This window comes from Phocoena phocoena, chromosome 2, assembly GCF_963924675.1.
Source record: "Phocoena phocoena chromosome 2, mPhoPho1.1, whole genome shotgun sequence".
Lineage (NCBI taxonomy): Eukaryota > Metazoa > Chordata > Mammalia > Artiodactyla > Phocoenidae > Phocoena > Phocoena phocoena.
The window spans coordinates 106,357,753-106,374,305 of record NC_089220.1 but is presented as its reverse complement, the minus strand read 5'-3'; the positions used below and the strand labels follow the sequence as shown (position 1 = coordinate 106,374,305).

Below are 16,553 nucleotides of genomic sequence, written 5' to 3'. Positions count from 1 at the left end.
CAAATAGTGAACTCTAGTTATAAGGAGTTTTCTTTGCAATGTTATGGGTTAGCAGTTTAGAACCACTTTCTCTGATTATGGCATGGGGCAAACAAGTACATATGCTGAGATAATGGGAACCAGATTCTCTCTGTTAGAGAAGGGCATTACAAATACAGATAGGGCAAGACTAGATCTGTAGTGAACTGGAATTAAAGGTATCAAAATGAACTCATGGTTACACACACACACACACACACACACAAATATAGACATGTTTATTTATTTATATTTCTTAGCTCCTATTTGCTGAGACATCATAGTTTATAAACCTTATTCCCCACTAAAGGGAATGATGGCTACTTGGAGAAATGGCTGATTCCAGGACTGGGGCAGGCTGAGTACAAGATGAGCCTGGAGCACCTTGCCATGCCAGAAAGCAAGAAAGGGCTCCAAGAACAATAGGGGCATGTCAAAATTATGGCCTAAGGAGGCTCCCACTAGCCAAATCTAAGACAATTTGAGCTTCAAAATAAATAACAGAATGTCACAAAATAAAATAAAAATCTATGAGTCCATGTTAATAAAATAAATGAATAAACAAGTGGGTGAGAAAGGAAAGCTCTTCCCTGTATATACTTAGAAGAAATAAGTCAGAAAATCAACATCTTGCAACCATCCTAGTAATAACTGATTCAGTCAAGAATCATCAATGGATGCTAAATTACTAGATGAAAGTTTGATGAGGAATAAGACATCTATACATAAAATCTCAAAGCATCTCCTACAAATTAATAACAAAGGGAAAATAGTAACTTTACAGTAAATAACCTTGCAAATATCACCTTAATAATCAAAGTTAACATCACCAAAATGAGACAAACCAACCTCATATACCTCTTGATGCCCTGAGAATACACATTGCTTCTGCAGTGTTCCTACAAAAAACAATGCACAGCCTGAATCTAATCATAAGGAAACAACAGAAAAACTCAAACTGAAGTACACTCTATAATTAGCCTGTTTTCTTCAAAAATACCAAGATGTGAAAGACAAAGACAGGATAAGGAACTGTTCCAGACTGAAGGAGACTATAGAGTTATCACAACTAAGTGAAATGCATGATCCTGGATTAGATGTGGGGGGCAGAAAAGGGAAATAGCTACATTATATGAAGGACATTATTGGGACAACTGGAGAAATCTAAGAATGGAATGTGCATTCGATAATACTATTATCTCAGTTATTAAATGTCCTGATTTTGACCAATACCCTGTGCTTAGTGAAAAGAAAGTCTTTGTGCTTGGGGAAAAAAAAAAATAAAGTATTTCTGGATGAAGGAGCATTATTAGGTCTGCAAATTACTCGGTGGTGGGGGGGGGGGAGGTGCATAAAAAGAAGGTTCAAAGGTGTAACACAAATGTAGCAAAATGTTAACAACTGAAGAATCTAGGTAAAGAGTTCATGGGAATTTCTGTAGCAGGGCCTCTCACTGTTGTGGCCCCTCCCGTTGCGGAGCACAGGCTCCGGACGCGCAGGCTCAGTGGCCATGGCTCACGGGCCCAGCCGCTCCGCGGCATGTGGGATCTTCCCGGACCGGGGCACGAACCCGTGTCCCCTGCATTGGCAGGCGGACTCCCAACCACTGCACCACCAGGGAAGCCCAGCAATGTTTCTTTGTGAAATTATATCAAAATAAATAGGCTTTCTGAGATTAAAAAAATTTTATTCTTTACTTCCAATTAAGAACATTTTTTTAAATTACTAAAACACAAGGGAAAAGGTTAAATTACCATTGTGCAGAGCCAAACAGTACTATAAACCTGGCAGTAACTTCCCTTTCTTGATGGATGATAAATTAATCCAGTAATAGTATTACAAGATAGTAATTGCAGTGGTCCAAGTGACCTTACAACTTTTTCTTTCAATGTTTCTTTTATATATCCAAACTCGGGCTTGTATTTGGCTTCCCAAGCAGAGTCAAACCCCCAGGCTTATCTGCTCTCTCTGCTGACTCAGGTAATAGCGACAATATTTTGCTCTGTTCATTAGGGAAGGTAAATCTGAGTTTGAACTTTTACTCAAAAACAGTACTGCAATATTTCAGTTTTAGTGATTTAACTCTCTGGACGATGACTAATAAGAGCCATTTCTGATGGGGCAAAGCACTTGTTTTGCCCTAAAAGCTGGATTTTAAAATATCTCATTTAAGGGCTTCCCTGGTGGCGCAGTGGTTGGGAGTCCGCCTGCCGATGCAGGGGACGCGGGTTCGTGCCCTGGTCCGGGAGGATCCCGCATGCCGCGGAGCGGCTGCGTCCGTGAGCCGTGGCCGCTGGGTCTGCGCGTCCGGAGCCTGTGCTCCGCGGCGGGAGAGGCCACAGCGGTGAGAGGCCCGCATACCGCAAAAAAGAAAAAAAAAAAAAAAAAAATATCTCATTTAAAAATAAACACCAAATTAAGCATGGCAGACCAATTTCTCTCTTACCTCCTCTCCATCCTAACATCTCACTAAAATGACAATAAAGAAATTAAATCGACATGAACTCACAAAGATCATTTGAGACAAGCACATTTCAACACATTTTTGGGAGTCAGGAAGAAGCTGGAGGAGCAGTACTGATCTTAGTAGCATGAAGGAAGCTACAGCCTAAGTGCCAGCAGAGAAGAGTGCACACAGGAGGCAGCTCTGGGCTCAGGGACACTGGGCCCGGCAGACAGCAAAGGTAAGGGTGGCACTGAAAACAAGGAGTCAAGGGCTGCAAGCAACAACAGACTCATGGAACTTACTACATCCTGATGTAGAAGAAGAAGAAGAAGAAGGTGGCCTGCCCACAACCTTACAGTGAAGCCCACTACAGACAAGCCTCGCTCACTTACAGAGCTTTTTAGTGCCTCACTCTCACATGAAAAAATAGACAAAGATAAATCAAGATCCTTGAAGAAAACCTCCAGTCTGAGAGAATCATTTTGAAAAGAAAAAGAGGAACTCAGAGGAACAGAAACCATGCAGGGAGCACAGAAAAACCTCAAAACAAACAAACTCTAAAATCCAGGAGTAAAGAGAGAAGATACTATAAAACAACAAACAGCAACAGGATGTATGAAAAAGCAATGGTCAGAAAAATGAGAAAAAGCTCTTGAAAATTAAAAATATTATTAACAAAATTCAATAGAAGGGTGGAAGGGAAAAAAAAAAAAAAAACACCTAGGGAATACCTCAGGAACTAGAACCAAACGGCAAAGAAACAAAAAGATAAGAAAATTACAGGTTCTACCCACAGTGCTCAACATTCAATTAATAGGAGTTGTACAAACTAGGAGATTTAAGTATGGGAGGACGAGTGTACTCTCAAATGTTTAGATTGAAAAGTCCCCTGAGTACCAATTGCAATCATTGTTGCTTTTGTTGTGCTCATCCATTCACAATGCTTGGTGTCAGTCTATTTATCTCTTGTAAAAATAAAATACAGTGTGTGTGTGGAAAAAAAAAAAAGTTCCCTGAGTACCCATCACTAGAAAAAAAAACAAAACTAACCATGCCAAGACACATCATTCTGAAATTCCAGAACACCAAGGATAAAAGGAATATCCTAAAAGCTTCCAGGAGAAAGAACATAAAGATATATATGAAGGAACAGTAATCAAAAAGGCATCAGGTTTCTCAACAACACTGGAAGCCTAAAAACAAAGGAATACTGCTTTCAAAATTCTAAGAGAAAAATCTTTTCTAACAGTCTATAGTCACCCAAGCAGTCAAGTATAAAGGTAGAATAAAAGTGTCTGACTTGCGTGGGATCAAAAATTTGCCTCTCCTGAGACGGGAGCTAGATGATGTACCCCAGCAAAATGGTCTAATAAACCAAGGAAGAGAAAGACCTGGGATCCAGGAAATGAGAGATCTAATACAAAAGAATAGCAAGGGAATTACAGGATAAAAACTGTCAAGTAGGCCTAGAGAACAGTCAGTTCAGATGGGAGCGAGAGAGCTCTGGGAAGGAAAGCTTCAGGAAAAAATAATACTAAGACATTATGTGTTTAAGTGCTTGGAAAATAATATTCATAGACATTTAATAGATTTATAGGTTACATTTGGGGGAAAATGTACAGAAGGCAAAGTAAGCAATTTTTTTTTAAAAAGCCAATTATTAACTCAAAGAAAAATAAAATGCCAGACAAAAAAAAGGAATCACCATATTAATCAAAATCTGTAGTCTAGTTATATTGAGAAATGGAGAGAGGGGCAGAGGGGAGGGTAATGCAAACACTAATGTCCTCATTTACCATAGCAAGATATCAGGAGATGATACCTAAAATGGATAAATTAAGAAATAACAGTGTATTACTTAGAAGTATGTAGGTAAACATGACAGAGAAAGCTAAATAGAGCTGAAAGTGGTGGTCTGTGGACAGAAGGGCTGAGAGGAGAGGGGAGGGAGGCTGCTGCTCTACTTTAACCCTTTTGATACTACACTGTACGACTTAACTGTACACGTATTACTTTTTGAAAACATGAATTAATCTTTAAAAGGTAAATTGATATAACAGTCATATCAATTCATGAAGTTGCCTAAACCATTTTTTTAATCTTTAAAAAAAATGCCTATAATCTATTACATGAAATAAAAATTACAACAGCACTTTATCATTTGGGGCCAGGCACCTACTGAATTCCCTGTATACTACAAGGCTAATTTTCAGAGCTAATGGTATGTGTCCTCTACTAGAGAATGTCATTTCAAAGCTGGCCAAAATGTATCATCTATGTTAACAGATCCAGATACCTACAGAGCCAGAAAAGAGAGGGCATCTGGTCCTGCTGATTTCCTACAGAGGCAAATTCTGATCCTAAGACTGGTCCCCTCACTGGCTCAAGCATTTCACTGTATTTTAAAATGCATTTCTGAAATCAGTTTTCAATGTCAAATGAAAACAGCATATGGAAATAATGTATGTGAAACTACATATTCTCTAAAACTGTAATGTACTGAACACATTTTTTTATTATTCATTCTGTCACAAACCCAGACTTGTTCAGACCTACTTCGGTGAAAAACACCTAATGATGCTATTATGCTTTACCTATTCTACAGTCTTCAGCTAAATACTGAATCTGTGCCCCTACCTCCAAATGAGAGGAAAGGGTAGTGGGGAGAAGGATTAGAACTGCTGAAGTCAAAGAAGATTATTAAATCAGAGTCAAAATGGGCCACTTTTGCCTTTGGAAGACCAGACACAAATAACTACAGAAAAATTATCCGGGGTTTATATTGTTTCAAAAATAACTTTCCTTACGAAGTTGACTATACACAGAATGAACACAAAAGCCATGAATCACTTAAGAAAAATTCTGGCATCCAATATTCCATTTATTTAATATAGCAAGATCTGATGCAATTCCACGCCTTTGCCAGCAACCTGATAAGCAAATCCATGGTTAAACAGTAGAGGGATTTTCAAAAGAAATGAATCAAGTCATAAATGTAGACACCACACAACTATTATTTCAAAACAAAAGTGTATGCAAGATAAGAAAAGATGCATATATATATTTTATAGGAAGCACTCCCTCCCATAAATAAATGAAACAATTAAGAGGTTAAGGGACCTCTTATTATCAAAGACTAAATTTACTCAGAGCGGAGGTTTAATATCTGCACTGTACAGTTCTTTTCCTAGTTTTTATGGTATATAATATAGGTTAGCACTAAAGCACAAAGTTGGGGATGGGGGTGTGTGAAATTACAACAGTTGTATTTACTGGTGTGCTGTGAAACTGTTCTTTTAAAATCAACAGGACTTTTTAGGAAGAAATGGAAAGAAAAAGCAAACTGGGCACATACTTATACTCTGCTTAAAGGGCTAGATACCCAAGATTACAGAAAATAGGAATCTGTAAACTCTGATAGCTGCTCTAATTATTTAACACAAACCAAGAGTTGGAAATTTTTTACAACCAATAGGTACAATTTTAAAATCGGACCCACATTTCCGCAAAAATCTCTACTAATTATTCAAAGAAAAAAAGCCTGAAAAATATTTTTAAAATGAGTTTCTAAAAAGACTATACACAAACAAAACACTTGAAATAACTGAAATGAAACCGATGCAGTTAAATTAAATTAGAATTAAATTCTCACAGCATGAACATTGAGCTTTGGTAGCTACTTCATACACATAAGGTGAAGCTTGAGCTAGTTGTTGCAAACAATTTCTCCAATGTTAATACAGCTCACAATTAACATTCAAAATAATTCAAATGGAAACTAGAGTTAATCTCAATTTTACTGTGTGACACTAAAATTTACAAATCACTCAATCAATAATATAAATGTTGGCCCCAGAGTGTGTGAGTTATATATAGAAGTTATTTTTCAAAAATATTATATTAGAATATATCTCTAACATGTTAACTATCAATTATCCCAAGGAAACATTCCATCACCAAAAAAAAACTTGCTCCCTAGAAATTTCAGCAGGATCTTCACAAACTTGGACCAAAGTCCTACCATCCCAATATTGTACAACAAATGTTCAAGACAAAGGAATGGACAATAATCTATTATCTAAAAAAGAAAACCTGAGTGTGGTCAGTAAGGACAAAGATTTAAAGAAGCTAAATCAACAAGTGTACTACCCTACAATCAGTTAAATTAAACCCGCAAGAACATGACAGTTAATCACTAGCCTGCTCTTCCTGGTGATGAGAATAGTATTAAGAACAGTCCACAAAATTAAGAGTCTTCAGGGCAGGTCAAGGATAGACAGGCAAGCAGATTTCTACAAGGCTGCCTTAAACCCAGCTAGAACAAAGAAAAAAATATCAGGAAAGAACATCTACTCAAAATGGAAAACAGCCCACTGATAGAGCTATTCAACCCTAAAGTACAAAGTCTCCAGAAAAACTCCAGTTGGTTATAATATCTTTTCAAAGACACAAGCTGGTTCATATTCAAAATAAACTCTCAATTCCCTCCTCAAAAGAGTCTTATAAAATCTAATTAGCTAGCATCGATTAATGGTGAAGTATTTAGATAAACACAAAGACAACTACAAACTTCATTTTCCAATGTCCAAGTTTAAGTTCAACAACAGTTTTCAAAATCTGAAACTGCCATCTTAAGCTTATCTGCATTTTGTGTATCTGTAAATAGCACACATATATACCTAATTTTCAGTATGTCTTAAGAAGGGGGGGGGAGAAGGGAGGGAAATCTGTTTTAAGCCCTGCAGTCTAAAGACTATAATTAACTTTTACAAGAAATATAATTGGAAAATCTTAGAATATAACTAGATGGAATCAACAAAGTACCCTGCCTAAAAGCAAAGATTCAAATAACCTCTGAGCTACCAGAGGCAAAAGCAAAGTTCCCTTTCTTAAGAATTCTCTCCCTCTCCCACCCCACAACAAACCCACCTCCAAAAAGAATCTCCTCCAGCAGAAACAAAATGAAAAAATGGGAGGGGGCAACTTCAAGAGCGAAGCACATTTATGTAATAACTGAAAGCTAACTGCATTTTATCCATAGCTATGGTGAGAAGGCTGACTCATGATATCTGAACTAAAGTAATGTGAATTTCAGCCTACAAAAAAATTAGACCTGAACCGAAATTCAGACGTTCAAAAACAGTGTTCTTCCAACTGTACTAACAATCTAGTTCCAACTTGGTGGCACTTTAATCAATAAACAGGGGGAGGAAGGGCTAATCAAATACAGAAATCTAGGGCTTCCCTGGTGGCGCAGTGGTTGAGAGTCCGCCTGCCGATGCAAGGGACACGGGTTCGTGCCCTGGTCCGGGAGGATCTCACATGCCGCGGAGTGGATAGGTCCGTGAGCCATGGCCGCTGAGCCTGCGCGTCCGGAGCCTGTGCTCCGCAATGGGAGAGGCCACAACAGTGAGAGGCCTGACTACCGCAAAAAAAAAAAAAAAAAAAAATACAGAAATCTAAAATTATTTTCAAAAGGTAGAATTTAAAATGTACTTTCACATCAAAAATCTTCAAAGGAATTATTCAGAGTATGTTTCCAAACATCTATAATCCTTTAACTTATCAAGCAGTAAGTGACTAGATGACAAAATAAAGACCCTGCTTTTACAAAGGCAAGCCAGAAGTATGGTTTGAATGGTATTTTAAACTTTGGGCTATCTCTAATGCCCCCAAGCATCTTGAGCAACTCTGTTAATCTTTGTCTGTTTCACAATCTATGAAACAGGAAAAACTACAAGGATGGGTAGTTAATTAAATTAGTCAGGATTAAATGCTAGCCAACTGCTTTGAAGTTACTTTAGGTTGTTCTCAGCTCTCCTCCTACTGAGTAAAACTCATAGATGAGAAAACATCTGGAATTACTATATATACTAACATCTGCAGACTCACAGCAGTTAAAAGATGATCTCTGTTTACAAATTTCTAAGCCAAAGATCATTCAACAATCGGAAAGATCTCAGGATACAACTGCAATGAACAATTTTTAGGTAAATTTCCTTTCATTGTGAAAGATACCTACTCTTACCTACATTCTCAAAACAGACTGTTAACAAATCACAGAGCATCTCCAGAGGTCTTGGCACAAAACAATTCTAGGTAAGATGAACAAGCTGTTCCTGTTGTTAATGGTATTCTCAGCATTCTAAGCTGTCAATCAAGGTAAGCTTCATCACAAATAAACGCTCCAAAAAGTACTAGCCCCTGCTGCGAATCTAAGTACTTCCTCCTAAGCCATCTGTCCAGGAAAGCTCTATTAAAACACCTAGAATGCAGTTGCTCTCACGTTTAAAGGCGCTATGAATAAACATAAAACACTAAAATACATTAAACAGTATATACTTTCCACTTCAAACATTAATAAACTACTACCCAAGTCTATATGGATACCTAGGTTGAACACGAAACCCATAGGCTGGACACTAATTTTTTTTTTCAAAGAAGGAAAATATATAATACAGCTCAAGAAAGGAGAAATAGCTCAAAAAGAAAAAACAAAGTAGGTTGGGGGAAATGCACTGATATTTGTAAATTACTCCCTGATGGAAGAGGGACTCAATTAAATTTTAAAACAGGAATTTAAATTACTCAATGAGCTACAAACTAAATTACTCACTGTTCTGCTTACTGAGCTACAAACACTAGAAAAACATAAGTATTACCAAATTGAGTTTAAAGGATCCAAAATTAATCTATTATATTCCAGTAAAGAAGGAAATTGCATAAATTTCAAAGAGGAAAAAGTAGGATGGTATAAGAGCCTAAGGCTAATGCTGTAAAAGCAAAGAATGATGAGAATGAGCTATTTTGAGGATAAATGAATAACAAGAAACAGAAACGAAGAGTTCAAATTCTCCCATCAATCCCATCCTCTCTCCTGCTTAGGCCAAGAAGGATAGTCTTTGTATACTACTAAGAATACCATCAGAAAATAACTTTTGATCCATGTGTCAAAACTTCTTCACAACAGCAAAATGTTAGGCTGAATCCCTAGACTGCAGCCTCTTCAAACAAACACATGGAGCACATTCTAAATTCCAGGTCCTTCACATGTACTACCAATTATTCAGAGACTTTGGAAATATGCTTAGGCTGCTTTAAGGTTCTGGGGGCTGGGACTGGGGGTGGATACTGCCAGAAAAACCAGAAAGACAATTACATTTGACTTAAGTGTACAAATATTATTTTTTAAAAAGTTTAAATTCTTCAGAAAAGCATATAAAAATCAAACGTTAATCTTCAAAATTAATGTGAAAAAAGTATCACCTGTCCATTGATTTTTAACTGCCCCATCCACATTTACTACTAAAAATGGCCACCTGCCCACCTATAAACACAGAATGTCAAACGAATACAAATTCGTTGTGGTAACAACATTGCAGATGGTCAGCTGCTCACAATCCAGTCAAAGTTTACTTTACAGACTAAAAGCTGGAAGTGAAGACTGGTGAAAGCATTCTGGGGAGAAGCTCACTTTCCATTTATTTTAAACATAAAGTTTAAGGCCATTCCAGCCACCATCCAAGTGGAAGAAAGTTCCTTCATTCATTAAGCAAATATTTACTGAGTGTCTTATTACACTCTAGGCACTTAATAAATTATTTCATACAGAGTTATTACTAAAATGCAGTAAACGCATTTGACCTTATGATGAACAAATGACTGGTCCTACCTAGAAAATTTAGTCTACTGGGCATACAAGAGTCTTCTTTAGATTCAGGTTGTGAGAGAAATACGATACAAAATAACTCATCATCCCATCAACGGGATTTCTCACCTTTATCGCAAGCTTTATCACAAACTACAGATTTATTACCAATGACAAGGAATCAATAATCAGAACACCATCCTACTAAATGGATCTTCAAAAAAGGTTTTATCTCCAATATCCACCCCAAACTGCAAAACATTTACTTAATCTACACTTACTTTTCTTTTTTTAAAATAAATTTATTTATTTATTTATTTTTGGCTGCGTTGGGTCTTTGTTGCTGCACGCGGGCTTTCTCTAGTTGCAGGGAGCAGGGGCTACTCTTCGTTGCGGTGCACAGGCTTCTCATTGCAGTGGCTTCTCGTTGTGGAGCACAAGCTCTTGGCGCGTGAGCTCAGTAGTTGTGGCTCGCAGGCTCTAGAGCACAGGCTCATTAGTTGTGGCGCAAGGGCTTAGGTGCTCTGCGGCATGTGGGATCTTCCCGGACTAGGGCTCGAACCCGTGTCCCCTGCATTGGCAGGTGGATTCTTAACCACTGCGCCACCAGGGAAGTCCCTACACTTACTTTCCTTAGGTAACGTGAGGGCAAGCATGTACTAGAAACTTTAAGAAGCCTTCTCGGACTTCCCTGGTGGCGCAGCAGTTAAGAATCCGCCTACCAAGCCTGCGCTCTAGAGCCTGAGAGCCACAACTACTGAAGCCCCTGTGCCTAGAGCCTGTGCTCTGCAAGCAAGAGAAGCCACAGCAATGAGAAACCCGTGGGCCGCAACGAAGAGTAGCCCCCACTCGCAGAAACTAGAGAAAGCCCGCATGCAGCAACGAAGACCAAATGCAGCCAAAAATTAATTAATTAATTATTTTTAAAAAGAGAGGCCTTCTCAACTCTTTGAAGAATTAATCACGGAAAAATTCTCATGCCTATGCTATTAAAATATCTCCAATTTAACCAGCTACTTAACCCAAACGCTTTAAGTCTTTGGCTTTCCTTAGTTATTAAAACAGTTGTGTTTAGGTCATCCTTTTAAACAATTTGGGTTTTCTCCTCAGTACTTTGCCACTGGTTTAACTCTTTTACCCACATAAATATGAAATGCCCAAGCCTCCAGCTTCTGAAAATAACCTCTGATATGTGCACTTAACAAAAACCTTGAGAGAATGTCCTAGTTTCTTTTATTTAAAATTTTTTCATTTAAAATGAGAATGCCTAGGGACTTCCCTGGTGGCGCAGTGGTTGAGAGTCCGCCTGCTGATGCAGGGGACACGGGTTCATGCCCCGGTCTGGGAAGATCCCACGTGCCGTGGAGCGGATAGGCCTGTGAGCCATGGCCGCTGAGCCTGTGCATCAGGAGCCTGTGCTCCGCAATGGGAGAGGCCACAACAGTAAGAGGCCCGCATACCGCAAAAAAAAAAAAAAAAAAAAAAAAATTCCGCCTGCCAATGCAGGGGACACAGGTTCAATCCCTGGTCTGGGAAGATCCCACATGCTGCGGAGCAACTAAGCCTGTGTGCCACAACTACTGAGTCTGCGCTCTAAAGCCTACGAGCCACAACTACTGAAGCCCACGCGCCTAGTGCTCCGCAACAAGAGAAGCCCCCGCTCACTGCAACTAGAGAAAGCCCGCGTGCAGCAACGAAGACCCAACGTAGCCATAAATAAATAAGTAAATAAATATGATAATGCCTTTAGCAAAATTAGACATAAATCAACTTTTACCTCATTAGGAGACTGCTATTTTCAACATTTACCTTAAACCACAACATGGATTAATCTTCTAACCAGTTAGTTTCCTATCTCTCCCCAACTAGATTAGACTGTAACTTTTTTGAGAGCAAGGGACTGACTACTGGACCCCATGGTCCCAGTTAATACATTTTATAAACTCTGTAAGTCTCCACACAGACATAAATGATGCTAGTTTTAAGGCCTTAAGGAATTCTTTAATATTTTAAAGCTATTTTGATCAGAGCAGGTGTCCTTAACTGTTACTATCATTGTATACAAGTGGGTTCTCAAAGTGTGATCCTGAGGCCCTGAGAGTTTCCAAAACCCCTGCATGGGGTACATGAGCTCAAACTATTTTCATAAATAACACTGATGTTACTTTTATTCTTTACCCTCATTCTCTCACCAGCATGCAGTGGAGTTTTCCAGAAGCTACATGATGTGTGATATCTCAAGAGACTGAATGCAAAAGCAGATATGAAAATCCAGCTGTCTTCTATTAAGCCAGACAACAGAGTTGCAAAAATTAAAATAATGCCAATCTTCTCACCAATTTTTTTGCTTTGAAAAGTATAGTTATTTTATACAAACTATTATGTTAACAGGTAATGGAATTATTATTGCTAATTGTAATGATTTAATAAATATATATTAAATTTTTTTGTTTTAATTCCTAGTACAGCAAATATCAATAGATATAAGCTGTACAAACAAAGGCTCTTTGGGTTCTTAATAATTTTAAGAGGGTAAAGGGGTCCTGAAGACAAAAAGCTTGAGAACCACTGTGGTACACAATTATAAAACATATACAATAATATATACCAAGGGCTTCCCATAGATAAGAAGCTCAAGTTAATTGTGAAGTATAATTACTTCTTACACCTCTAATCTTGTTGAATTATATATCTCCTTGAAAAGCATAATTCAGCATAAAGCCAGTCCATCCCAGGCCCTATCTAAGGGGCTTTAGATATTTATTGAGAGTCCTCTTTATAAAGATGTTCTGACCTATAATACCACCTATTACTTGAACAGTGTTTGGAGTTTCTCAAAGTTTTCACAAAAATTACCTTGTTCATCCTAACAACAACCTGTGAAGTAAATGGGAAGTATTACTCCCACCCCCGCTTTTTTTTTTAACATGACATAATGAAACCGATGCTCCAAGGAAACAGAACTACCTTCCAAGGATGTACTGCTACCTAGGAGAGCCTAGGATGCTGGTCTTTTGCAATTTGCTTGGCTGCCTTAAGGCTGTTTCACTGTGGTGTAACTGCAAACTCCCAAAGAAAACAAGGCAAGGGCATTAATTTTAGTGTCCCAGTGCCAAAACAGAGATTTTTCCCTCCCTAATGAGAAGGTAATCAGACTCAATACTTGGTCACCGCATTATTCCACACACTGGCTACCCAAAAAGAAAGAAACAAACGCAGGAAGAAATTCCAGAGTGCTGGAGAATAAAGGCCAGAATACATAGCCCTCCAAGATGATGAATTAGTCAAGGACTCACAGCTTTTTTTTTTAACCCCACATTTGTTTATTTATTTATTTTTGGCTGTGTTGGGTCTTCGCCTCTGTGCGAGGGCCTTCTCCAGTTGCGGCAAGAGGGGCCCACCCCTCATCGCGGTGCGCGGGCCTCCCACTACCGCGGCCTCTCCTGTTGCGGAGCACAGGCTCCAGACGCGCAGGCTCAGCAGTTGTGGCTCACGGACCCAGTTGCTCCGCGGCATGTGGGATCCTCCCAGACCAGGGCTCGAACCCGTGTTCAAGCTGCACTAGCAGGCAGACTCTCAACCACCGTGCCACCAGGGAAGCCCTCACAGCTTTAATAATCATTTAATCACTGAAACAACAGGCGGGCAAGAACAAGATCAAACTCAATACAAAAACATGAGACTATATCAATGAATGGATGCCAAGAAGTTAAAGCGGAAGGCCCACATGAAATGGGTTCAACTCGTAGAATATGAGCAGAAGGAAAAAACCCACATAAAGTTGCAAAACTAGCTTTATTGGTTCTACAAATCCACGCACATGACTAAAATCACCCTCCCAAAGCAGTGTCAAAGACAAACTTCGTTGCAAGATGCAAAGATGACATCCTAGCCCTTGGATAGAAATCACCCCTCCCTGATCAGTTCAGTGCTTTGTGACCGCCTGGAGGGTTGGGATAGGGAGGGTGGGAGGGAGGGAGACGCAAGAGGGAAGAGATATGGGAACATATGTATATGTATAACTGATTCACTCTGTTATGAAGCAGAAACTCACACGCCATTGTAAAGCAATTATACTCCAAAAAAGATGTAAAAAAAAAAATCACCCCTCCCTGAAGACTACACATACTAGTTTGTTCTTTTTATCAGCACAAGCCTCTTAGTTATGCTCCAATTTAACTTAAGTTCCTCAAGAGATGCTCAACTTTCTGTATCTCTTTTCCACACTCAAGTGGACGCCCTGACTGACAAAGGCAAGACTGACTCACAACAGGATATCTGCCACTTGCATAAACTCTTTTCCTTTTTTTAGATGCATGTGACCAATGAGGCCATTTTAAAATTTGATGTGATTTTACCTAGAAACAGCCAGAAGTGTGCTGTCTGCTTTGTATCTATCCCTGCAGTTCACCACAGATGAGGAGAAGTAATTTCATCATTCCTCATGAGGTATGCTTTTCCTAGAGTTTACTTTGGTCATTTTTTTTTTTCAATCCCTGGGGTTGGGGTTACAGTTACAGCACCACAGCTCTACCTACAATTATAGATAATACAACACCAACTAATTTGTAAAGCAATTTGACACACCTTATTTGTTGTTTCATACTCAACATTCACTGTAGAAGAAACATTCGTAGGTAAGTTTCTACACCCTCATAAAAGAACTGCAATACTGCACCATAAAACCAATTAACCGGTTAATCTTCATGGGCTTTATGCAGAAAAAGACAATCTGACTTTACAAAGGCAAGCAAAGCATCAAACCTCTGAGAGCTCAAGGAAACGGCAGTTATTTCCATTCCTTATCCCAGGGTACATTTTTCTTTGTGGCCTTACCTGGATTTTTCTCCAAGGACATGATCAACATTTAAGTAACCTGTCAAAAGTGTCAAGGCATTCTCTAAACTATCCTCCCAGCTCCGGCCCACAATGAGAAATGTCACACAGCTAAATCGTACCATTGCTGTTTTCCTCCTTTTATTTCTTCAAATGAACTTAAGATTTTTGAAATGCACAGTTCAAATTTTACACTACAACGCAAACTACCACTGATCATCTCAAAGCTTATAAACAAAGACTCTATCGGCGGCACCAGGGCCCTACCAGGAAGTAATCAAAGCAGTGTGGCCGGTGCGATCTTAAGTCGGTAGAGCAGACAATAAGAGGGCACTGGGGCTTCCGAGGGGCCCGGCAGAAGGAGATAAGATGCTTAAGCAATGCAAAAGCATTACATAAACCTAATAACTGTCCTACAGCACATACACTCGGAAATCCCAAAGCAATTTCAAACAAACAAAAATATCTGAAAGGCAACGCGAGCCGCCCCTCCAAAGCAGCTGCTCGATCAGCCTTCTGAGCTTTTTCAGCCCGCAGCCTGTTTTCAAACTTCACCTTCCCGGGCTGATGAAAGACTCCGACCTCGGCCGCCCGAGTTCTGAGACCTCTCGAGGTCCCGGCGCCCGCTTGCCCGGCGTGGATCTAGTCGCCGGAGCATGGGGGGAAGCGAAAGGAAGCGGGTCCGGGGCAGGTAGCGAAGGGCCCCAGCGCGCCCTGCAGCCCAGACAAAGCTGCGCCCCTGAGCGGCGCTTTTCCCGTCCGGTCTAGGAGGGGACGCAACTCGGGCCCCGCCACACGTGCGGCCGCCTTGTGGGGGCCGGACACCCACTCCCGCGGCCCCCGACCCGGCGACACAGGCCAGCACAACCCCCGGGCACTGCAGGGCGGCGCGGGGGCGCAAGCCGCAGGCCAGGGTCCCCGCTCGCCGCCGTCCCCACGAGCTCGTGGCCCCCGCGGTCTCTATCCCTCGCGGGCCTCTCCTTCGCCGGCCGGACCGTCGGGCCGCGGGAAACAAAGGAGCCGCCGCCGCCGCTCCGCCCGCCTCGCCGCGTACCCCTCCCCAGCTGCTGGGCCCGGCTCGCCCGCACCGCTCCCCGAGTCCGCGCGCCGACTGCCCGCGGCCCCTAGACGGCAGGCCCGGCAGAGCCGGGGCCTCGGGTGCGCTGCAGGGCCGCCTGGGGCCGCACTCACCGCTGCAGCACCAGGACGACGGGGAGCCGTTGGGGAACTTGGCTGAGTCCGGGGCAATGCAGACGCTGGAGCTCAGGTGCGGACACTCCATGGCCACGAGGAGGGCGGCGAGGAGGACTGAGGCTCCGAGACCAGGCGGGGAGGGGGGGAGGGGCGGAGGAGGGACTCCGAAGGCTCTGCCTGGGGTCGCTCCTCGCCGGGCGCTCTGCCGACGGCGGCTGCGTCCCGAGCCCTTGCGTCAAAGAAAGCAAAAGCTTCCGGGCGCCGGGTTTTCCCGCCCGCCGTCTCCCGAAGCCCGGCTCCGGAAAACGTGGTGCTCCGGCATCCGGGTTCTGCCGCCACCCCTAGGCTGGAGGCTTCCGTCTTCCCAGGCCGGCCCCTCCCCTCCCCTGGGCAGGCCCCGCCTACAGGCCC

The 16,553-nt window shown here is 41.3% G+C and overlaps 1 protein-coding gene across 2 annotated transcripts in view; it reads right to left on the bottom strand.

The window, feature by feature from the left end:
• The window catches only part of USP3 (ubiquitin specific peptidase 3), a 91,486-nt gene extending 75,140 nt beyond the window's left edge, over positions 1 to 16,346 (bottom strand). Inside the window, exon 1 of one of the 2 annotated variants that reach the window (XM_065871497.1) lies at positions 16,140 to 16,346. In XM_065871497.1, the coding sequence (XP_065727569.1) occupies positions 16,140 to 16,230 (91 nt within the window). In that variant the 5' untranslated portion in view covers positions 16,231 to 16,346. The remainder of the gene's footprint in view (positions 1 to 16,139) is intronic. The other variant, XM_065871498.1, reaches the window with a different exon arrangement.
• Between the last annotated feature and the right edge of the window lie 207 nt (positions 16,347 to 16,553).